This window comes from Melanostigma gelatinosum (genome assembly GCF_949748355.1).
Source record: "Melanostigma gelatinosum genome assembly, chromosome: 19".
Taxonomy (NCBI): domain Eukaryota; kingdom Metazoa; phylum Chordata; class Actinopteri; order Perciformes; family Zoarcidae; genus Melanostigma; species Melanostigma gelatinosum.
The window spans coordinates 7167629-7188507 of NC_136652.1; the positions used below are offsets into that span (position 1 = coordinate 7167629).

General features: G+C 46.4%; 1 protein-coding gene across 1 annotated transcript in view; it reads left to right on the forward strand.

Moving 5' to 3' along the window:
* Positions 1-20879, forward strand: part of bach2b (BTB and CNC homology 1, basic leucine zipper transcription factor 2b) — a 39792-nt gene that overhangs the window by 6684 nt on the left and 12229 nt on the right. The window contains exons 2-3 of the mRNA XM_079291503.1: positions 2622-2876; positions 16997-18508. Of these exons, the coding sequence (XP_079147629.1) occupies positions 2634-2876; positions 16997-18508 (1755 nt within the window). The 5' untranslated portion in view covers positions 2622-2633. The remainder of the gene's footprint in view (positions 1-2621; positions 2877-16996; positions 18509-20879) is intronic.

The window sequence follows — 20879 nt, forward strand, 5'->3', positions numbered from 1 at the left end:
TGTGCACCATAGACTCTCATTAAATTCAGGTGTCCTTCATTTTGAGGCTGGTTCTGTGGATTTAGGGCTAGTCGTGGTTAAACGTTGTGTAATAGTGTTACTCGTTATCCCGGAGAGGTTGGAAAGAGATGTGCGTTTCTAAAACGTTACATTCTCTATGTTAACAACCTGTGGAGCTAACATTAGCAGGGTATGTTAGCGCATCATAAACTAGCATTTGCACTTCTTTGCTACGCTATACTGAATGTACGCACATGCTGCTTTTGCTTCTATATGATCGTAACAGTGAATAAAGCTGCTGCTGAATCAGTTTGACAATCTTTGACATATCCTTCAAACACATATTTCAGACCTTTCTGTCATCTTCTCTCAGAAATCGTTTTTCCAAAAATAAGAATTTTCCACTGAATGAATTGCCTTTAGAAGGAAAAACCGACACTGCCAGTGATCTGAGCTGACCAGTTGAATGTTTGCGTCTTCTTATGAGGGGATGTAGCTGTGCTTCCTCTTTTTCAGGGACTCTTGCTCAGCATTTTTCAAACATCACAGTGTGAGTCAGTGAGAGCTTTAGTTTGGTTATTTAGTCATTGCCAACCCAAGGGAAGTATACATTTTATGTATTTTCCCTTTATTTATAAAAGGAAAAGTGTTAAAAAAAACACAAAGTGAGCAAAAATTCCATTTCTCTTCATAAGAAGCCCGTATGACCCAAAAGCTATCAATCAAATGGAGCAAGTAATACGACATGAAAACATCAAGCACTTCAAATCACAGCAAGGAGACATTTAATTGTAACAATTCCATGATTGAGGACATTTTTGAGGACAAGGCTTGCAGATCAACAAAAAAAAAAAAGAACATTTTCTGAGGAAATCAAATTTGGAGCGCTGCGTGAAACTAGTACAAAAAGACAAAGTCACCCCGTGGCAAGGCATTCATTTTAGCAAAAAAAAAAAAAGGGCCATTGAGGGTCCTTGAGTGTGAGCAGCTTCAGTCGGTGCGGTGTTGTGAGAGTGTTGGAGTTCATGTCAAACTTGTGACCACAAGCCCCGCATGTAGCAGAGAGCATCATCTTGGCGCCGAGCAGCACCCTCATGTAAAGGCCCCTTGGATGAAGTTATGTGTGTGTGTGTGTGTGTGTGTGTGTGTGTTTCTGGTTGGGATCTCTGAGGGGAAGACAGCTCTGCGCCTGTCATCACAGGGCGAGCGGGGTGGAAAGTATGGGGGGGGACGTGCTGCTGTGTTCCTGGAGAGCGGAGCTTTTACGGCGTTTCGTACTGTGGAGCTACGCCGACTACAGCCGCTGCGTCGGTCTGCCTCACATGTCACACGTGACTCCATTGTTTTTGTTCACAAGCGCATCAATACGTTTGTGAAGTAATCTGAAATGATGGGGGAAAAACTGAACATTACGAATATTATTCGTGCCAATTTACAATGTTTGTGTTTTATCATAAGCGCATTGATTGATTTACTGCCGCTGCACGTCTTGATTTACAATACAACTACACTAATATATAACTCCTAGCCTACTATATTGTAGGTCTTCGGGTCATAGTATGTGGTCTACAACATACTTAATACCTCTGAGGCGCTGCATGCAACGTGAGAAGCTAACCATTGTGCCGTTTCAATGAGGGCTACGATTGTGTCCCTCTCAGATACTTTGTTGCTGTTAGCCGTCCACTGGCAATTTCTGATACCTTGGGGTTGAGTCTGTCGACCGATCAGAGGCTGTGTTCCGGACTGTGCGTCGGCTCTGAAACGCATCAAACATGAGATTTAACAACAACCTTATATGGTAATATTGTATAATATGGTAACTACGGTCCATGTGGAATAAATGCTCAGAAATCGTTTTATTTTAGTAACTTCTGGGTTTCAGGCTAAATGTGGGCCGAGAGGGTCAGTCAGGCCGTGTGTTTTATTAATACATTTTGGCTGTATGTATATATGAAGACCAAATTGTTGAAGTGTTCCTCTAATTTTATAGCTGGTTTAAGTTTTTACTGTCAGGTTGGCATGATAAAGTTATCAAAAGCCGATGATAAGGATGCTTGTATTATACAGTGTTTCTTGAATTGTTCCCACAAAACAACCTCTGCGCTGTCATGGGGGTTGTCATCCTGTGATGAAGCTGCTCCCTGTTCGTATTATTCCCATTCCTCTCCAGCTGATGTTATCTTGCTGAGTGTGTCCAAGCTGCTCAGCATACCTTCACAGTGAGTCCTCCTTAGATTACAAACACATGTGGATCTCCAGAGCCAAAAGCAGCGAGGCAGTACTTTTAAACTGGACCCCGTTAACTTTAAATGTAATTGCTTTTTTTTTTTAACAACATGTGTTCTGTGTGATCTCATTCGTCGACGTGATTACCCTCTTTGTGCATGCGATTTGAATGTGCAGCGGGAAGCGTGTGGACTACTTTAAACGTGAAAGAGGCAGTGAGCGTGAGAAGCAGAGAGCGTCCGTTAGTCAGGCTTGCATGTGTTTGAATCATGAGGCTGACTCGCAGCAGACCGCCGGGGGCTGATGTCAGCCCTTGCGGTATGCGCTCGCTGGCCTCGGATGTAAACTGACCCCCCCCCCCCCCTTCCCCTCTGTTGTGCTTCTATTTCCAGGGCGTGAGCGGAATGTCCGTGGATGAGAAGCCTGAAGCCCCCATGTATGTGTATGAGTCGACAGTTCATTGTACCAATATCCTCCTCTGCCTCAACGACCAGCGGAAGCAGGATATCCTGTGCGATGTGACTGTCCTGGTGGAGGGCAAGGAGTTCCGCGGGCACCGGTCCGTGCTGGCCGCCTGTAGCGAGTACTTCCTCCAGGCGCTGGTGGGCCAGGCGGAGAATGGCTTGGTCGTTAGCCTTCCGGAAGAGGTACGTCCATCAAACGCGTCGTTCCCCTGACAGGTTTCTCTCTTGCAGGGGCTTGGAAGTGCTGTTGACTTTGAGACAATGCAACCCTGAAACAAAAGCAAGACTAAACCGGGCTCTCCGGGCTCTTGGGGTGCATTCACACCTGTTGGGTCCGGAACAAGGGACAATTTCAAATACATTGCTTCCTTTTTGGTCTGGTCCGATTCATATTCAACCCTGGCTTTTTACAAAAGAACCAAGATGACATGAGGTCATATGGGCCGACAGGTAACTCATTCACGAGACAGTTTTGGTTTCATCCTGCATCATCAGCGCTAAACCCACAGGGAAATCAAATTGACTGACAGTAAGTTGTGTTGCATCTTATGAGAATAGTTATCCTCTCTGTCACAGAAATGACTGATAGTCAGCATTATTAATCGGGACTGTTATTACAGCAATTATAGCGTCAAACTGAATGTTGTGTCGTGATAGGTGGGGGTTGCCATGTTTTGATTGTTTCCTTGCTGTGAGAACACAGTACAGGACACAAGCACAACACACCTGTTTTCACTCCTTTTCTCTTTCTAACTGACCAAAATTCCCACACTTAGCTTTTTGACCTCTGCATTTTAGACATCCCTAGCATATTGGGAGCAGTGGGCTGCAGAGGGAGCGGTTAGGGGTTGAGTATCTTGCTCAGGGACACTTCGGCACAGGACTCACAGCAGCTGATGATCGAACCGCCGACCTTGCGGTTGCCGGACGACCCCATTATCCAAATGTCTCGCCTTAAAGTTGCTTAATTCAACATTCAGAGCATTCAAATAGCAGGAAACAGCTATTTTCTATTTGAAGTATAGATCCAGTTCCCCCTCAGGTTAACACTGGTTTTTTTTTCGTTTGTTTTTTTTGATTTTGCTTGGGTTAAATATTATATTGTATTTTTTATTTTATTTTTTGACAAATGTTTCTTATTAGCTTTTCCACAATACACAAACAAGACAAAACAAGGCACAACAAAAGGCACTTCGAGAAAGGTTAACACTGTTACCATTGTTTGGAACTTTAGCACTGTTAGCACTGTTAGCTTCAGCCGTCTCCATGTTGAGAACTGTTCTTTCGTATGGAGCACCTTTAACTCCATCGGCTTCATTTTTTGATGTATTATTATCACCTCCCATCTTCTTTGTTGAGTTATTTTTGGTGTCTTTTGGTGTCACTGCCTTTTGTCTGCTATGAGAGAGGATGGCAGTAAAACAGTGTTTTAATTTGACGCACCGTTCGCAGGGGGGATGAAGACTCGGTGGAAGGTGTGAGAAAGTGCATTATTGAGCATATACGGCTGTGATTACCAATTAGCACCTGTCAGCTGCCTCCGCCGGCGTTGTCGGTGGCAGGAGGCAGCGTTTTCGTGGCGAGATTAACGCCACCTCCGGCTCGTCAGGTTTAGCAACACTCCTCGCTCTTGCGCACCTCAGCTCTCACACCGTCGATCCCCCCCCCCCCCCCCCCCCCCAGAGCTCCTCCACTGAACACATGATGAAAGCGCCCCGCTGACGTATTGATGTCACACCGCCGCACTCGCACACACACTCACATGGGCGTGCACATACATGTGAATGCCGCGAAAACTGGGGCACGTCCCGCATGTGCTGTGGAGTTGTGGCTCCTTCGCTGGGGCCGGCGCACATTAATAAAGTAACGCCTGTCAAACGACTTTGTCGCTGCGCTCATTGAAAAAAGAAGTCGGCGTCAGATTGTCGTCTTATGTGAGATGAGCATCTGGGGCTTTTTTTTTTTTCTGATCTTTTTTTTTTTTTCCCTCCTTAACTCAAAGAAGGGACTGCAGGGAAACGGCTCCTGGATGCTCAAAGCCGCATTTCTTTTCATTCACTCTCTGCAGGCATGAATAATGCATGAGCTGCTGCGTGTTTCAGGTGTGAGATGGAGTGTGGAATGTAACATCTTTCAATGACTGTCTCTTTAATTTGCCGGAGAGAGAGAGAGAGAGATACTCCATTTGAGGTTTTAACTAAGCCGTCTTCCCTTTGTCCATCCCTGTTCCTTTTGACAACCTTTCACATGAACATTGTTTTTATCTTTTTATCTAAAGGGGCAAAAAATAATGAATATATCGGCTTTATTCTGTCACAATGGACACTTAATAACTACATCATAATCAGCAATACACAGCTAATGGTACCATACACTATCACTAGTGTGTCTCAATAAGGTATCGACCGAAACTACCCAAGTAGCTAGTATCGAAAGTTCTCCGGGTTAACGATACCTGCATTTGATCCTTTTTGTGGCCAGATCTCGGAAAAAAAATACGATTTGTATGGTTTTGCTCGTAGCCAATCAACGCAATCGTTACATCGATTTAATTTGGTTAGTGATTGGCCCGCGTCAGGAAATTGTGAATAAGGCAATTTCACACTCCCAAAGGTGATCTCCTGAAAATGATTAATTGGTTGTTAATTGTTCATTTTAAATGTTTAAGGGTCTAAGTAAAGTAGTAATAGCACAATTAAAAAATATAAATATAAGCACAAGTATTATCAGAAAAATAACGAAAAGTACTCATAATGCAAAATGTCAAATGTAACAGTGTATGTTAAGGTATATGTGTTGATTATTACTGATGCGTTCATATGTAAGAAGCATTTTAATGTTGTAGCTGGTGGAAGTGCAACTCATTTTAAATTCTGTTAATGTTCTAAATATCTTTATATTTTGTATGTAAAGTGACTAACAAGTACAGTACAGCTGTGAAATAAATGTAGTATATGTCGGGATGTAGAAGTATGAAGTAACACATGGGAATACTCAAGTACAAAAACAACAAAATGGCTTCGAAACAAAATTTGCCAATGTCTCTTTTTTATTATTTTTATTTTTCACTGTATTCATCTATTTAAGGTGGAATTTCCCATCAAGTAGCATTATTCTGCCCAGCTCAGCAGATGGTACATCTCTGACTGTCTGGACTCCGTCGCATCACGGAGGAAATGTCATTTCGTTGACGAGGCCTGTCATGTTTTGTTTTTACGGTGCCTGTCACCCTCTGCTTTTACGGACAGTGACTGAAGCAGGATGACGCATCCCTGCCTCCTGTCTTCCCTCCGATGATGGGGGGGGGGGGGCTGGGGTCGGGTCAGAGAAGCAGCCTTGAGCTGTGGCTCGGGTCACGGAGGGTATTCCTTCAAGCAGCTATACTGACGGCCGCCACCTATGTGTAAAAAATAAATAAAATAAAAGGCCTCGGCTCCCCACTGGGGGAGAAAGGGGGAGGTTGGTGCAGATGAAACGTGAAACAAAGACCTCCTCCCCCACAACCGTCATCACCCCTCTCTCTTGGTCCCCGCCGCCCTCCGGAATAGTCGGGGCCGAGCGCTGGTGAGTGACATCATCTCTATCTAATGTGATTGCGGCAGCCCGTTTCATCAAGGGGTTTTGTTGGCCATCACATCATGGGAACAAAACAATCCTGCTTTATCTAAGCGCTGCTGTTGTCCGGGCCACCCGGCCGGCAGGGGGGGAAGGAACAGAGGAGCACTGCGTCCATGTTGGGCGACGGAGGCTTCACACACACAAAGTGTTTCTCGACATCATGTTTCTAGTGAGCGTAAGAACAAAGGGGGATTCATAACAATCAGCGTGCCGCAAATGCAAGCCAGGGAGAAGATTTTTTCTAAAGAGAGCCCTCCACTGGAGAGGAGCAGTCATCACTGTGACAAACACAAATGACCTCCTTATAGTTGAACTGCAATCAAAGCTGTGACTCAAGCCTCACTGCCAGGATCACAGCAGACTGCTGCCTGTCAGCTAGTTATTAGCACGGCATGTTGCCTTAGTTCGCCTGTAGAAGAGGCTGATGTTGAGAATCTGATGATGCTCTCCTAAATAGTAGAAACCTCATTTATTGTCGTAATTACGAAAGCAGATAATTGTTTTCATTGCAATGACTGTCTGCTGCCACTTTTTTGCTCGTCTGACATCCAGTTTGGTTGTGTTCTGACTGGCTGGAACGATTAAATCCTGACCACTGTGGGAGAGGTGGAGGGCTCCAGAAGGTGGCGGATCATCAGTGCTACCATTTCTGATCTCTTTGAGTTTTATTCTGGAAAAATAAAAATCAGGAGAAAGCAGCACTGTGATTCAGCAGAGCGCTGGTCCACAGACCTCAAACCACCTCCTGCTTGTCAGTTCTTTCCTTAGTCATGAGCCAGGGAACACTGCACATTTTTCATCTCAAAAGAAAACACACACACAGATCTGAGTTCAGTGTATCCACCTGCAGTGTGTCGCAAAGGATTTGCTGTGATTTATTTTGAAAAGAGTAAAAGTCTAAAGTGCTGCTTGTGTTCTTTACACCACGCAATTTGGAAATGTTGGCTGGAACACTGAAGAGATTGTTTATTTAATGGATTGCTGAAAAGTAGCCTTAGCAGCAATGATGATGGTGGTTAGGGCCAGGGTTAGGTGTAGGGGTGAGAGATCTCCGATGGCTCTCCACACTTTAGTCCATCGATGAGGCACTTTGGAATCAGAAGCCCAAAAATATGACACTCAAGACTCCATACGGCATGTGGACCCCATTCAGCAAGGAAGGACCCCCAAACCAGTAAGGGTCAGTGGAAGAGAAAGATGAGAGAAGCAGAATACAGAAGACAGTGGGATGCACAGCTGGGGTTATGCATCCAAGCTGAGACGGTTTGGGTCTGAGCAGATTAAAGACCAGGGCAGATGTCCCAGACATAGATAGGTTAGGTCAGGGGTCGGCAACCCGCGGCTCGCGAGCCGCATGCAGCTCTTTAGCCCCTCTGTTGCGGCTCCCTGAGTCTTTGTGCAAAAATTTAAAAAAATAAAAATAAAAATACAAATTATTTATTTTAATGTTTTTTGTCAGTGGACAATGTTTCAAAGGGAACACCTCATATCTTGGAGTTTGAGGTGATACTGTGTCACGGAAAATAAAAAACTTTCGTCGCCGTCAAGCTTCCCCTGCAGGTGGCTCGTCGTGATTGCAGACTCGGTAAGGTTATCAATGGATAAATCCAAAAAAAGAAAACTCCTAGAAGAAAATAGAAAATAGAGAATTTAATTCTGCGTGGACGTATTTATTTGCGTTCACTGCCAACAACGCTGGCCTACCTGTATGCTTAATATGTGGCGAGAAATTTTCAAACAACAAAAAATCGAATGTTGAAAGTCACTTTCAGACCAAACACACAGCATTTGCTGAAAAAGATCAAGCTGGAGATGCGCTAAATATCGCTCCCGCCTCACAGATGACAGCCTGCAGTCCTGTTTGAAGCTCAAAGTCACATCTTACAGCCCTGACATGGAGAAACTCTGCAGCGATGTTCAGAAACAAAAGTCACATTAAACAGGTGAGAACACGATCATTTAATAGGCTATTATCTTGGGGAAAAATATTTATTTTAGATCCTGAACTGATGTAGTTGTGTTTTTATGTTCAGGCGCGACGGTTGATGGCTGTACGTGTCTGAGGAAAGAAGAGGATGACATCGCACTGAAATGGACTTCAGTCCTACTTAAATACAAACTGCCTATTTTTTTATCTTCACTCATTTTAAGATATTAGGCTGCAGCTATATGTTATATTTATTTCAAAGTAAGCTACTTTTTATTTAATATTTTTTCCACAAACATGGGGAGAGGACCCAAATAGACTTGACTTGTTCTGTGTTTGATTCACTTCTGCAGCTATATGTTATATTTATTTCTAAGTTATTTTATTTATTTTCCACAAACATGAGGACCCAAACAGACTTGAATTGTTCCGTGTTTGATTCACTTCTGCAGCTATATGTTATATTTATTTCTAAGTTATTTCCCACAACTATGGGGAGGACTCAAGGCCTGCATAGTTCTGTGTTTAGTTCTGTGACCTCAATGTAGGCCTACACATGCCAGTGTATTTTTTTTCTCCTCTTCATGAAAGTTAAAATAGCAATAAAATGTCAATAATTGTCTTTATTCTTGTTCTATTATTTCATAAATAGAACAAACTATAGTTTTTGTATATATAATATAACTATATATAAAACGTATATAAGCTGTGATATCGAATAGCTTTTGCGGCTCCAGACACATTTTATTTGGTGGAAAATAGAGCAAAATGGCTCTTTGGACAGTAAAGGTTGCTGACCCCTGGGTTAGGTCAACAGAGATGCGGGTAAGGTTTGGGGTAGGATATTCAATTATCCCTTGGACTGCATGAATGTACTCTGCAGTGTGACAATTAGATTTTGACCATAGAGTGTTTATAAGAAGTGGACGTCGTCACCGTGGCCGTCGCCATCTTCTTTTTTTGGATCCAGAAGTGACACGAGAGGGTGGTGCCAAGTACAACCGAATGCTGAATAATACTTTTATTAGGTGACCAAAATGTTACAATTAACTTCCATGAAAACATGGACAACGCTGTTGTAGCGACCTGTAAATCAAGGTAGCCACGCCCTAAAGCATACCCTGCTTTATCTTCTATTTTAATCTAAACTATCATTCACTAAATGAACATCATGCTGTATTGAAGAAGACTTGAAACTAGTGATTGGGATAAGGAATCAAGAGAGAAAAGGGGTTCATATTCTCATAGACTTCTGTACAATGGGACTTCTTTTTGCAACCAGAGGAGTCGCCCCCTGCTGGCCATTAGAAAGAATGCAAGTTTAAGGCACTTCAGAACCCGGAGGTTGCCGCCTGGATTGCAACATATCTCGTTTGGAAACGTGACAGTGGTGACGTCACTCGAGGAAAAAGTGTGGGAGTTTTCCCATCAAAAAACATCCACTGGAGACCATGAGCTTGCTCCAAAAATGCCATGCTAATCTACCTGTAGATCTGGTAATATCTCATTGTGGATCAAAGGCAATCTAGCCAGTAGTTGTTGAGATACATTGGTTTGGGCCAAAGTGTTGGAGACAACAGACAAGTCTCCATCAGGGAAGTTTACAGCGCTGGTTGCATTGGTTTCTTTTAACAGTGGCCATGATCTTGTCATAACCTGAACCCAGTAGATCTAGCCACCTACATATAACCAGACCTGAGCCATATGGTAGGTCAGAATACACTCGTCTTAGTAGCCACTGCCCAAAGACCTATTTTGTTGTGTGATATAGACCAGAGACAGGCAAATGCAATGCTCTTGTGGCGGTTTAGTCGGGTTGATGAGTGACCTCCATCCACCATCCCAGGTCAAGCAGTTGATTGAGGCTCGACCTGCACAATGCCGGCTTATCTGAGGGGGCCTCACACAGACTGGCCCCTACACAGGATGCCTGGCCAGGAACACTATCTCAGAAATACAGCCTATTAGACAGATGGTGAGAGCCGGGAACCAGGCAGAGAGCTCTGCCTTCCTTTAAAACGGGGGGGGGGGGGGGGGGGGGGGTTGGGCGGTGGAAGATGAAGATGAAGAGGAGGCGGTGGCGAGAGGAGCGATGCGCTGCGTCGGAAGCACTAATACCCAACCCCCTCGGTCCAGCGGGGGGTCTCTCTTTCTCTGTAAGATGTCGTAAGCTGACAAAGAAAATGCCGGGTCTTTGTTTGAGTGTGAGGGGGCGCTGGGTACAGGAGCACCTTGAGCCGTGTTTATGCTCTTTGTATTTAACTTCCAAACCCGGCGTTTGGAGGTTAAATACAGAGAGCAGCTAACATCGCTCTTAATGAAAGGAATAAACAGACTGTCATCAGTCTGTGCTGGAAAAAAAACCTGTCACACACAAGGCATGGTGGACAAAGCAAATGCTGGACACCCGGAGCTGAGAGTAGCCTGGCACAAACAGCCCAAACACTGGTGTCTTACACAGGGTAGAGGTGGGGCCATGTCCTACCCAGTGTCTGGCCGGTACAGTAAACTGCACTGGGAGAGGATTAGGGCGTACACGATCTGATTTAATCCACTGTCAGGGGAGGGGCTCAACACCAGGAGCGTCTGAGCTTCTGCTTGTCACTGAGGATGACACTTTCCTTACGTTTCCAAGTCTCTCCACATCACCGCGATAATGTATTCACCGTGCTGAGGACCTCTTTTCACTGGCAACGCATGATGCCGCACTCATTTAACAGCAGGCCAATATCAAAATGAACTGCATATCGATGTGTTAATGTTGACAGATATGCAAGTGTATAATTACACTGTGTTTATAGGCTGCATGTCATGTGTTTTGACTTTTTCTATTCAGTATATTAGTATCAGGTTGAGAAGTTACAATTGGAGTTGAGACTGTTTCAAATTCATTTGTATCCAGTGCATTGAATAATTCAGCTGTACTTAACCAAATCTGAGGGGCAAGACATTTTACGCACTGTTTGTGTCAAAAATATGTTCATCTTATATTGTTTTTTATTTATTTATTTTATTGAACCATGACGTTTTGTTGCCGAAACCTAACCAATCCCATGTGGCATTGTGCGTTTCTACAAGCATGATACGAGGCTGATATGAAACGTATTTACTACGCGTATTTATAATTCACAAACGACGACATTCAAAGCATCTTTTGGAAACGTTAATTGCCAACTTTTTTTTTCTGTAAAAAGACACGATTCTTACTTACAGTACATTTCCAATGTACTGCAGGCAGCTCGTCACATCAGATTACACCTGACTGTTTTTTTGTTTTTAACAGTATGTCACGCATTTCTCAGTATAATTTCTAATGAAGCTGTCTGATAGGTTAGAAAGGTTACTGTATGTCTGCTGCCAGCTGTCTTTACAAAAGACTTTCCTCCGGCCCGGGTGCTTTTCTGTTCTGCAGCAGGCCCTTTGTCCCCACACATTTCCTGTCATCTCCTGCAGCACGACAGCTTAACCCACAATGGCGTCATGACAGCGTACAGTACAGCGCCTGTTTCGTCTCCACCAGGGCCGTGACGGGGGCCCCTTACTGTTTTGTCAGCAAACACAGAGGTTGATGTCAGGTTACTCAGCAGATCTGATGTCGAAAGCGCCGGCCGCTCCCTCCAATGAAGATGGAGTGTTTTTTCCCCCGCGCTCCATTGTCATGCCATGCCATGTCCTCATTAGCATGCATGACATGCAGGAATTCGCTGGAGCACATTTGCATAAATTAGCCTCCGCGGAGGCGAAAGGCCGATGTAAGAGAGAGAGAGGAACACCGGCTGGGTGAGGGGAAGCGGGAGAGTGACTTGGGGAGGACAAGGGAGGGTGGTGTAGTATTGCTCAGCCTGTTTATGAAAGGGTATTTGGCAGGCTTCCTGAGAAAAGTCCGGGGTCTATGATTGGCCGCTGCCTATAATTTCCTGCCCTGTAATGGTATCGTCTGTCCAATCCAGACGCAGAGCAGGGGCCTAAAACGGCTGAACGATGAATTTGTCTCTTTGTCTTAACTCATACGCTAAGTGCTGCTAACAGCTGAAATGCTTCAAACGTCATGGCGGCCATGGCTAACGACCAGGAAGCCGCCGTGTGTATCACCCTCTTCTTCCTTCGACAGCTTCTTCTGCCGTGATTTTGTCTCCCCTAACCCCTCTCATTTCGCTCCCTGCTCCGTCTATCCTCCCTCACATTTTACCCATCCTGTGTCGCTCACTTTACGCTTTCCTTCATTAGGCCGCTGTGCCGGTTGTAACAGTGGAGTAATCACATATGGTGCAGGGCACACATAAAGAAGCGCTCCCGCAGGCAGCAGCTGCTGATACTGGCTGAAAATAGATCCCTGGTACGCTCAGCACTTTTCCTCCTGCAGCTTTGCTGTTTATCAGCAGCCCTGGATGGATGCAGCCGGCCAGCCTCATTTAAGCCGCCACTGCCTCGCCGTTACAGTTGGCGGGGCCAGATCTAAAGCAACTAACTGTGAGTGTGTGTACAGAGAAGAGCGGGCACTTCGACAGGCTGCCAGAAGGATTGTGTGTAGTTATTTTTGTGTGTGTGCTGTATATGTGAATAGAAGAGATCTTAATTTGTATGTCAATCCCCAATGCACAAATCACGTAACATAAAAACATCATCTTTGGTGATGTACACAGAACATCAAATACCAGGACATTTAAAAATGGACGCTGCAATTATGGGCCAGCCCAGTGCCAGTCAATACGTTTTAATATCTTGCAGCAATCGAGGTGTTTGGGTTTAAAGAGCGACCCTGTTAACCGGTGACTCTGGGCCGGACGTGGTCGAGGTTGCTCGTATAGTGACGGCGGCTGTTAAAAAGCACCAACAGAATACGTAGGTGTCAATCCATTTTGAACACACACTCATCAGTGTTTATTTTCCACGCCACGGATGCATTTGGCTGAAAGTCACACAGAAGGCCACAGTTAAGGCGGTCGCTCGTTAAACTGAAACACCTGTTGCTCTGAAACGGTTGTTGCGTAAAGAATATTTTGCACTGGAAATGTAGACTTAGTATTCATTGGTAAATATTACAAAGATGTCTCTGTTTCTTTTATGGCTCCTACAGCAATGAAGCAAGGCAATAGGTTTTCACTCAATTAAGAGTCCATGTTCAGACATGCCGTGAAGCAAATTTTCACCTCCTGTTAATTTGCTCCAACTTGCTGCTGGACTGTTTGTGCAGTCTGCTCATCAAGCGTGCCTATGGCCCCTGTTTACACCCGGCATTGACGTAAGTCTTGGGTGATCCCATCACAAGTGGACAGCTCCTAAGTACATGTGTGAATGCACATGAGATGCCACGAGGATGCATTGAGATCCGATTGCTCAGACCGCATTCTGAGGTGCACCACCTGGAGCAAATTTGCATATTTTGGCTTCCACATTTGTCTTTTTTTTTTAGAACGTTCAGAGAGGAATGCCCGGAGTAAAGTCGATACAAAGTGACAGTGATGCACAGCTAAGACTCACTTTGTATCACAGGAATGTCTTCTGTGGCTCTGAAGGAGCTTTGTCAAGTGTGAGAAAAGAATGTGTAACAGTAAAAGGCACATACAGTTTATAATCATATCATTTCCAGTGAAAAAGAGCACGCTATTCAGATTCAATGGATTCAGAAATGTGAGTCTACGTGTGTGTGTGTGTGTGTATTCCTGAGTAGTGCTGCAGTGATAGTGTAGTGGATGTGCTGCGCTCATCAGCAAAGCGGATAGTCCACTCAAAGCCTCTTCCCTCCACCAATCCCTCACAGTCAGACACACACACTCCCACCCACCCACTGACCCTAGCATACGCACAGACACACCAATCCCCCTCACAGATATGGAGTCAGCAGCTTCCTCTCAACAATGACTGATGCGGCTGGTGCTGTTGGACTGTCTGTTAGCCGGAGCTCACGGCACCGTTGCTTTAGACCAGGGGCATGCTGGGAGGCGGCACTGGGTTAACACAAGAAGGATGCAGAACCAAAAATGCAGAAATATCTTATCTTAAGCGTTCACAGTGGTCCCCGTCACACATTACACACTGTATGCAAACAGATGTGTATTTAGCGTATCACACATCTGTTCAGGCCGGTGCTGGTGTGATGTTTTACGATTTAGTAACCATTTGGCTGTCTGTTGCCACGTCACGGCAACAAAGCAATTCAGCGGATGCGAAACTCAAAATGAACATGAGAATTAAGATTTAAGCACCAAATGAGTGAGCACATCGAATTATTCGAGTGGGAATTTACCTTTCTCTTTGTAGCATGATTAAATGTGGTCACCGCTACATTGGCGATGTAGATGATAAGGCCTCAAGCAGCGACTTCTAAAGCCATCTGGGAAATAGTCCAAGCTGTCGCGGGCCAGTAGAAAGACACACTGAAAGATTTGACAGCTGCTGCCGTCAAGAAGAAGCACCTCACTTCCCAGTAGACTGCAATAAGAAACATATCTATTTATAGCTTTTCAAGAGGCAGTCTTCTGATAAGCAACAGTGGTTCGTGGAAAAGAGGGATGTGTAATGGTGGGGTCAACACAAGTGTTTCTTAAATGCTGACTTCTGACAACGTGTTCACTGCATGAAGTCCATTATCAATAAGAGCAGCATGACTGTCAGCATGTGCTCAGTACAGTCGTAGACAGTATCGTACGGCCACAGTTATTCTGACACATTACCTTGCAGATCATGGAGTTCAGCTGAAAGTCGAGTTGGGTGTTTTACAATTTAAATCTCTGATTCTCATTTCTGCGCTTTAATCACATAATCCCCGTCTGTATTTTCGGGGTCATGTTCCATTCAAATTGTCACAGGCAGATCCTCCATTTGGTTGTTAAGTTCTGAGCCTCCAGCATGTATTATCTCTGATTTCACACAGAACGTCTGGAAGTGAACAAGTAAAGCAGTCGATGAAATATGGTTGAAACATTTCAAAGAAAAACAGAAGCAGCAAACCTATTGCACATTCGTATTCATCTTCCTGAAAATCCACCAAGCCAGGTGATTAAACACATTCTTAGACCCACTCCGATGACCTCAAGCTATTTTTTACTGACATATTTGTGTTTCCTCATGCATACTGCTAAGTTGTTTTTCCAGGCGGAAAAAGCCACAGCACAGATTCTGTGGTTTTAGAAGCTCTTTAACTAAAGAGGGAAAATCCTGTTTTTCTAGTGCGTCTGGCGGAGGCCGCTGGAGCAGTGTATACCATTCCACCTAGGGTAATTTGTCTTCTTGCCCCCCCCCCCCCCAAAGGACAACAAAACAATCAGTAAACAGTGGGCTCATTAAAACCACATTGTGCTGCGCATCCCTTACATCTGCGAGGCCCCCGTTAAGTCTTGTAAGAAAAACTTCACATCACTCAGCCTCTGAAAAGGTGCCGTGTAAAGCAAACAATGCCCGTCTCAGATTCAAAGCCAACTCGCTGCAATTGTAGTTTGCGAGCGCACCTTTTTCCCTGCATGCGGGATGATTGCATTCCCCCGAGCGCCTAACACTAATGTGTTTGTCACCAGCGAGTGAGCCGGGATAAAGCTGCGGGGATTGGTTGCTAGAGCCCGAGTAAAGTGGTGAATGCAACCTAGTGCAGACCTCACGCTGATCTCCAAACTGCAGACACACCTCGTATTAAAGCCAGCTGCTCTGGCTCCTTTCTCCGGTCTGTGTGCTCAGTGACAACAGCAGCAGAGGGCGGCTTGGACTTCTGCAGGCTCAGGAGTTTACCTAATTATGTGGCATTAAGTCTAAATGGAAGGCTTCCCTCTGTCATCCCACGCCACATGGCCGCGACGGGGCTAAGCCGTATTCTTACAAACCATTAGGCTTTACAGGCACTTGACCTGACGACGCAGGGCACTCACACAGAAAGTGAGGCTGTGGGGCCGTGCCCTCATCGGGGCACTTACAGTACAGTGCACTGCTGGTCACACTCAAATCAGTGGCAGATCTCCAAAGGTTAAGCCAAGCGGTTTTAACTAAAGGTGCCACGTGTAATAGTGGCTGGGTATCAAACCTCAATATGTTATTTATACCTCCAGCAGTTTACTCTCAAGTTCCAAAAGCTGACTTCGAATGTGTGGTCAGGTTCATCATTTTGATTAAATAGTCCTTGAATTCAATCAGTTTATTTAAAAAAAAGAACTTTGGCTTCCTTTGTTAAATTTAAAAGTTTCTCATATCAAGTCAGCATTAATAAATCAATTATTGAAAAAGTCTTAGCTTTGTATGGGTGTCTTGGAACTGACATACAACCTCAAGCTAGAACTTCACTGAACAAGTAACAAAGATCTTCGCCGATTCTTTGAGAAGAATAACCATCACTTGGCCCTTCAGTTAAGACCACATTGTACACATAGATTCCTCTACAGTGAATACATGCAAGTGTATGAATATAAAGCAGCACTTGTGCCGAGACATCTTACCTCAAGTAAGTGAGGGTTTTGTAAATGCAAAGCAGTGGCGGGGAGTGGGTGTAGGCGAAACCAATGATATGACCACGGAGCAGACAGTGGTAGACGACTGGAATGTCCCACAAGTTGTTGTTATGACCATGAGGCTGGACACACAACCTGCCAACACTCGCAGAACACCAGATCTTATTTACTGCTAGATAGAGAGTTCAGTGCTGACCTGATGAAAAGATACTTTATAGTGTTTGTTTATGGTCGCTGGAGCTGTCGGGTTGTCTCACCACACTCCAAGTGCTCTGAACAATGGCTGTGCTGATGGTAATGCTGGCAATTTCCCTGTTTTTTCGCAGGTCACTGCCAGGGGATTCGCTCCATTGTTGCAGTTTGCCTACACTGCTAAGCTGTTACTCAGCAGAGAAAACATCCAGGAGGTCATCCGCTGTGCCGAATTCTTGCGCATGCACAACCTCGAGGACTCCTGCTTTCGCTTCCTGGAAGCTCAGCTGCGCAGCGAGGAGGATGGCTTGCTGCTCTGCCACAAGGTGGCGGCGGAGGTTAACAACTTGGAGGATGAGAGCATGCAGTCGGAGGCGGCAAAGCCCGCCTCGCCCAAGGTGCGACGGTGTGCCGACGCCCTCGCCTCCTTTGGACACCCTGACGATGATCGGCTAGCAATTGCCATTCCCAGTAACTTCACAGATGGCCGGCTGGACTTTGATCGGCACGGAGCGTCAGACCTGCCACGATGCCCAAAGTACAGGAAATACCAGTGGGCTTGCAACAAGCACAATAATGACACCTCCTCATACACCAGTACCTCAGGTTTTCCAAGCACATTAAAGGAGAGCAGTGTTAGCGGGGCAGTTCCGGGTCAGGGTAAGCTGCCTTTGGCACAGATCAAAGTTGAACCGCAGGCAGAGGAAGAGGCCGTCTCATTGTGCCTGTCAGGGGACGAGCAGGAAGTCAGGGATAAGGACAGTGAGACAGCTATGGAGATGGACACCCCCATATCTGTGGAAAGAACCACGAGAACCAAGTCCCCTCCCTGCCTCCGAGCCTTCTTCAAGAAAGGGGTGGACCTCCCCAGTCTGCCCGACACATCACAGCAGCTATTCGCCAACAGACTTGCCTGCCCCCAGGACAAAGGAAACTCTCAGGGAGATCATAAAAAAGACTTCATGCCTTTCACTGGGGAGCTGTGTCTGTCTGTTACATCCCCAAAGGATGTGGACGGTTTCCCTGCAGGGTTGTCCCTCAAGTCCGCCTCCTGCGACGGGGTCTGCAAACAGGAAGCTGAGCTAGATCGCCGTAGTGTCATATTTTCCTCAGGGGCCTGCAACCGTCTGGGAACCCCAGCACATTCCTACCCTGGTGGGAACTCTTTGGAGATGGAGCTCTCTGAGCACATGCCAAAGAGCCTGTGGGCGGGAGCCAGCCAGTCCCTCCCCACCTCCCAGACCTATTCTCCCAACGCCACCTCCACCGAGCCCCCGCTCCTGTGCCGCCCACGACCCAACACCAGCTGCCCAGTGCCAATCAAAGTGTGCCCGCGCTCGCCGCCTTGTGAGAACCGCACCAGGACATCCAGCTCCTGCTCTTCGTACTCCTACGCCGAGGACGGCAGCGGAGGCTCCCCCTGCAGCCTGCCCCAGTTCGAGTTCTCCTCCTCGCCATGCTCCAACGTGGCACGCTGCCTCAATGTGGACCAGCAGGAGCAAAGTGTGGGCGGGGATGCCCTTTTTAACCAGGTGCGGCCCAAGATCAAATGTGAGCAGTCCTACGGCACCAACTCCAGCGACGAGTCGGGCTCCTTCTCAGAGGGAGACAGCGAGTCCTGCCACGTACAGGATCGAGGGCCAGAGGTGAGTGTAAAACACTGTCTCTCCCATGTAGCGCACAATGTAGCCATTCCACTTTAATTCCACCAAGGCTAATTATATCGCAGTGCCCTGCTCTCCAGGTCTGCATTCGCAGTCATTAAATCATCATGTAATTGAAGCGGGAATGTTCAGTACAAGATTTACAGCATCACCAAAGGGCACAGATGTGCTTTGATATTATTAATCTGCTTTATGCACTGCTGGAGATCTGTGTAATGAGTTTGAATATGTGAGCCCAAATGCACCAGGACAGCCTAAATGCAGGAGGCTGTGGCGCTGTCTTTTAAGACTGCGATTGGTTCATCGTACAGCTGAGAGCAGCGTGCGCGTGTCTGAAGAGCGCTGCAGGCCATTGAAGGCCTCCCGGAGTAGGACTGCCCTCTGAAGTGATTCCCTCTGGCTCTATCTGTCTTCCTGCCAGTGCCAACTACCCTAACTAGCTCATCGTATCCCAGCAGAAGCACCGACATCTATAACCCGCCCCTATAAATATGCATAATGCTACGTCTCAATCAAGCCTAGGCGACTTCTGACACTTCTGATCTATATCGGCAATTAGCGGTGACACCCAGCCGCAGTGAAGGTGTGTGCGGTGCGTCGCAAAGCGATTAGAACCGATACATTACAGCAGCGATGTACTACGGCCATTACGTTTTAATGGCCGGCGGCTGCAGTTGGTGGGCGAGAGGTTCAGCTCGGCCTCGCGGCGGGGCTGTAGCGTAGCTCGACAGTGCTGACAAGGATGAATAGCCAATCCTCTAATCAGCCTCCCCCTAATCCACCTGGGCAGACGTCATCCAAGCTGCAGACTAGACGACTGTTGTTGTTGTTGTTTACCGGGTAAAGATCAGTGAGGGACCTTCCAATTCGCAGAAGGAGCACGAGCGCCGGTGTAATAATATCAAAATGAGCAGATCTCCCACCTGAGGGACGGTGAAAGGCATTAGATTCAATTTACACTGAATTGCTTTGCTTCCTCATCGCGCTGCTGTTTACCCGCGTTAATGATTAAACTTTCCATCCGCGGCTCAGGCCTTTCACTGACACGTGCCGTTAGTGACGGGTGAAAACCTTGTATCTCCAAAATGTCTCTCAAAGGCTATTAGGAGCTTTTATTTTTGAGTTTCCCTGTTTGGAATTTGAAATGCTTTTACAACAAATTATACATCACTGCACTCAGCTTTTCACATGACACTAGCATTGTCATGTGTCTCTCTAGGCTGTGACGGCGCATGTCGAGCTTGAACTTCCGACCTTTTGGCTCCGAGTTACCGGCGAGGCCATCTCGACTCTCACATAGAGCGACGTGTGCTCGAGGTGCACGCAGGATAATGTTCGATGAGCTTGGCGGAGAGGACTGCTCTAAGTGTTCAGGGGGGGAGCAGAAATGGAGGGCGAGAGAGAGAGAGAAAGTGGTGCGTTGCCATGGTGATCAGATTCAAAGTGCAAGTCGGTGTGTTGTAAGGGTTGGAGCTACATGACAGGGTTTTGCTTTCCCGTTGGAAAGAATTCAGTTCCACTGCTCAAACAGAGCTGCGAGATAAAGAGGCTCAGCAGTGATGTGTAATTATTACCCTCGTAGCGTGGCGCACAACACCCTCCTGCCATTCGATTTATGGGCTTTCCAAGGGCCTGCTGAGTGTGCTACTGTAAATTATATTGGATTGATTCACGGCGCTGATCAACCCGGGAGAGCAGCCCCCAAAAAAAAATGACTGGGAGACATTTCAGTCCCCTTTGTCATTTCTTTGTGTGGGGTATGACTGTGTTTATGTACGTGTCAGCCATTGACGGCGCTCCATTACTCCACACAATATCCTCTTGTCAAATCTCTATTGACTCACGCAGGGTTGTCTGCCAGCTTTCCACTCGCTATCGCGGGCCGTTGATAAGCTCCTTCATGAATGAGCGTTCCCCAGATCCGCCTGCACTACGGCTTGTTGCACCGGCTTTTAACGCGGAGGCAACGGAGAGGTACTGACAAAGTGGAGCTCGGTGTTAGGTTGCTCTCCATTGGCCTTTATGCGGTGAAGAAGTGCTACCTCATGCTTCCCGGGCCAGCTGTTTTCCTACCGCCCCTCTCTGTAATTTGGCCGTACAAACAAAACACGGTCGGGGGAGGCTGGGGCCTCGCCGTGTTTACAGGGCAAATGGCAGCAGCTTGGGTAAAAATAGCTGCAGCCCCGGACTGTGGACTGGACACAGTGGATCCCGATGAGGAAGGAAGTTGTTAAAAAGTGCAGGGCGGTCTGACCGAAGCCTCGTCATTCAAGGTAGCCGGAGTCACTTGAGGCCTCTGGGCAGCTCCTGCTCTGTGGTTTACAGGGCAGTTGCATCTATATGAGCCGCATCT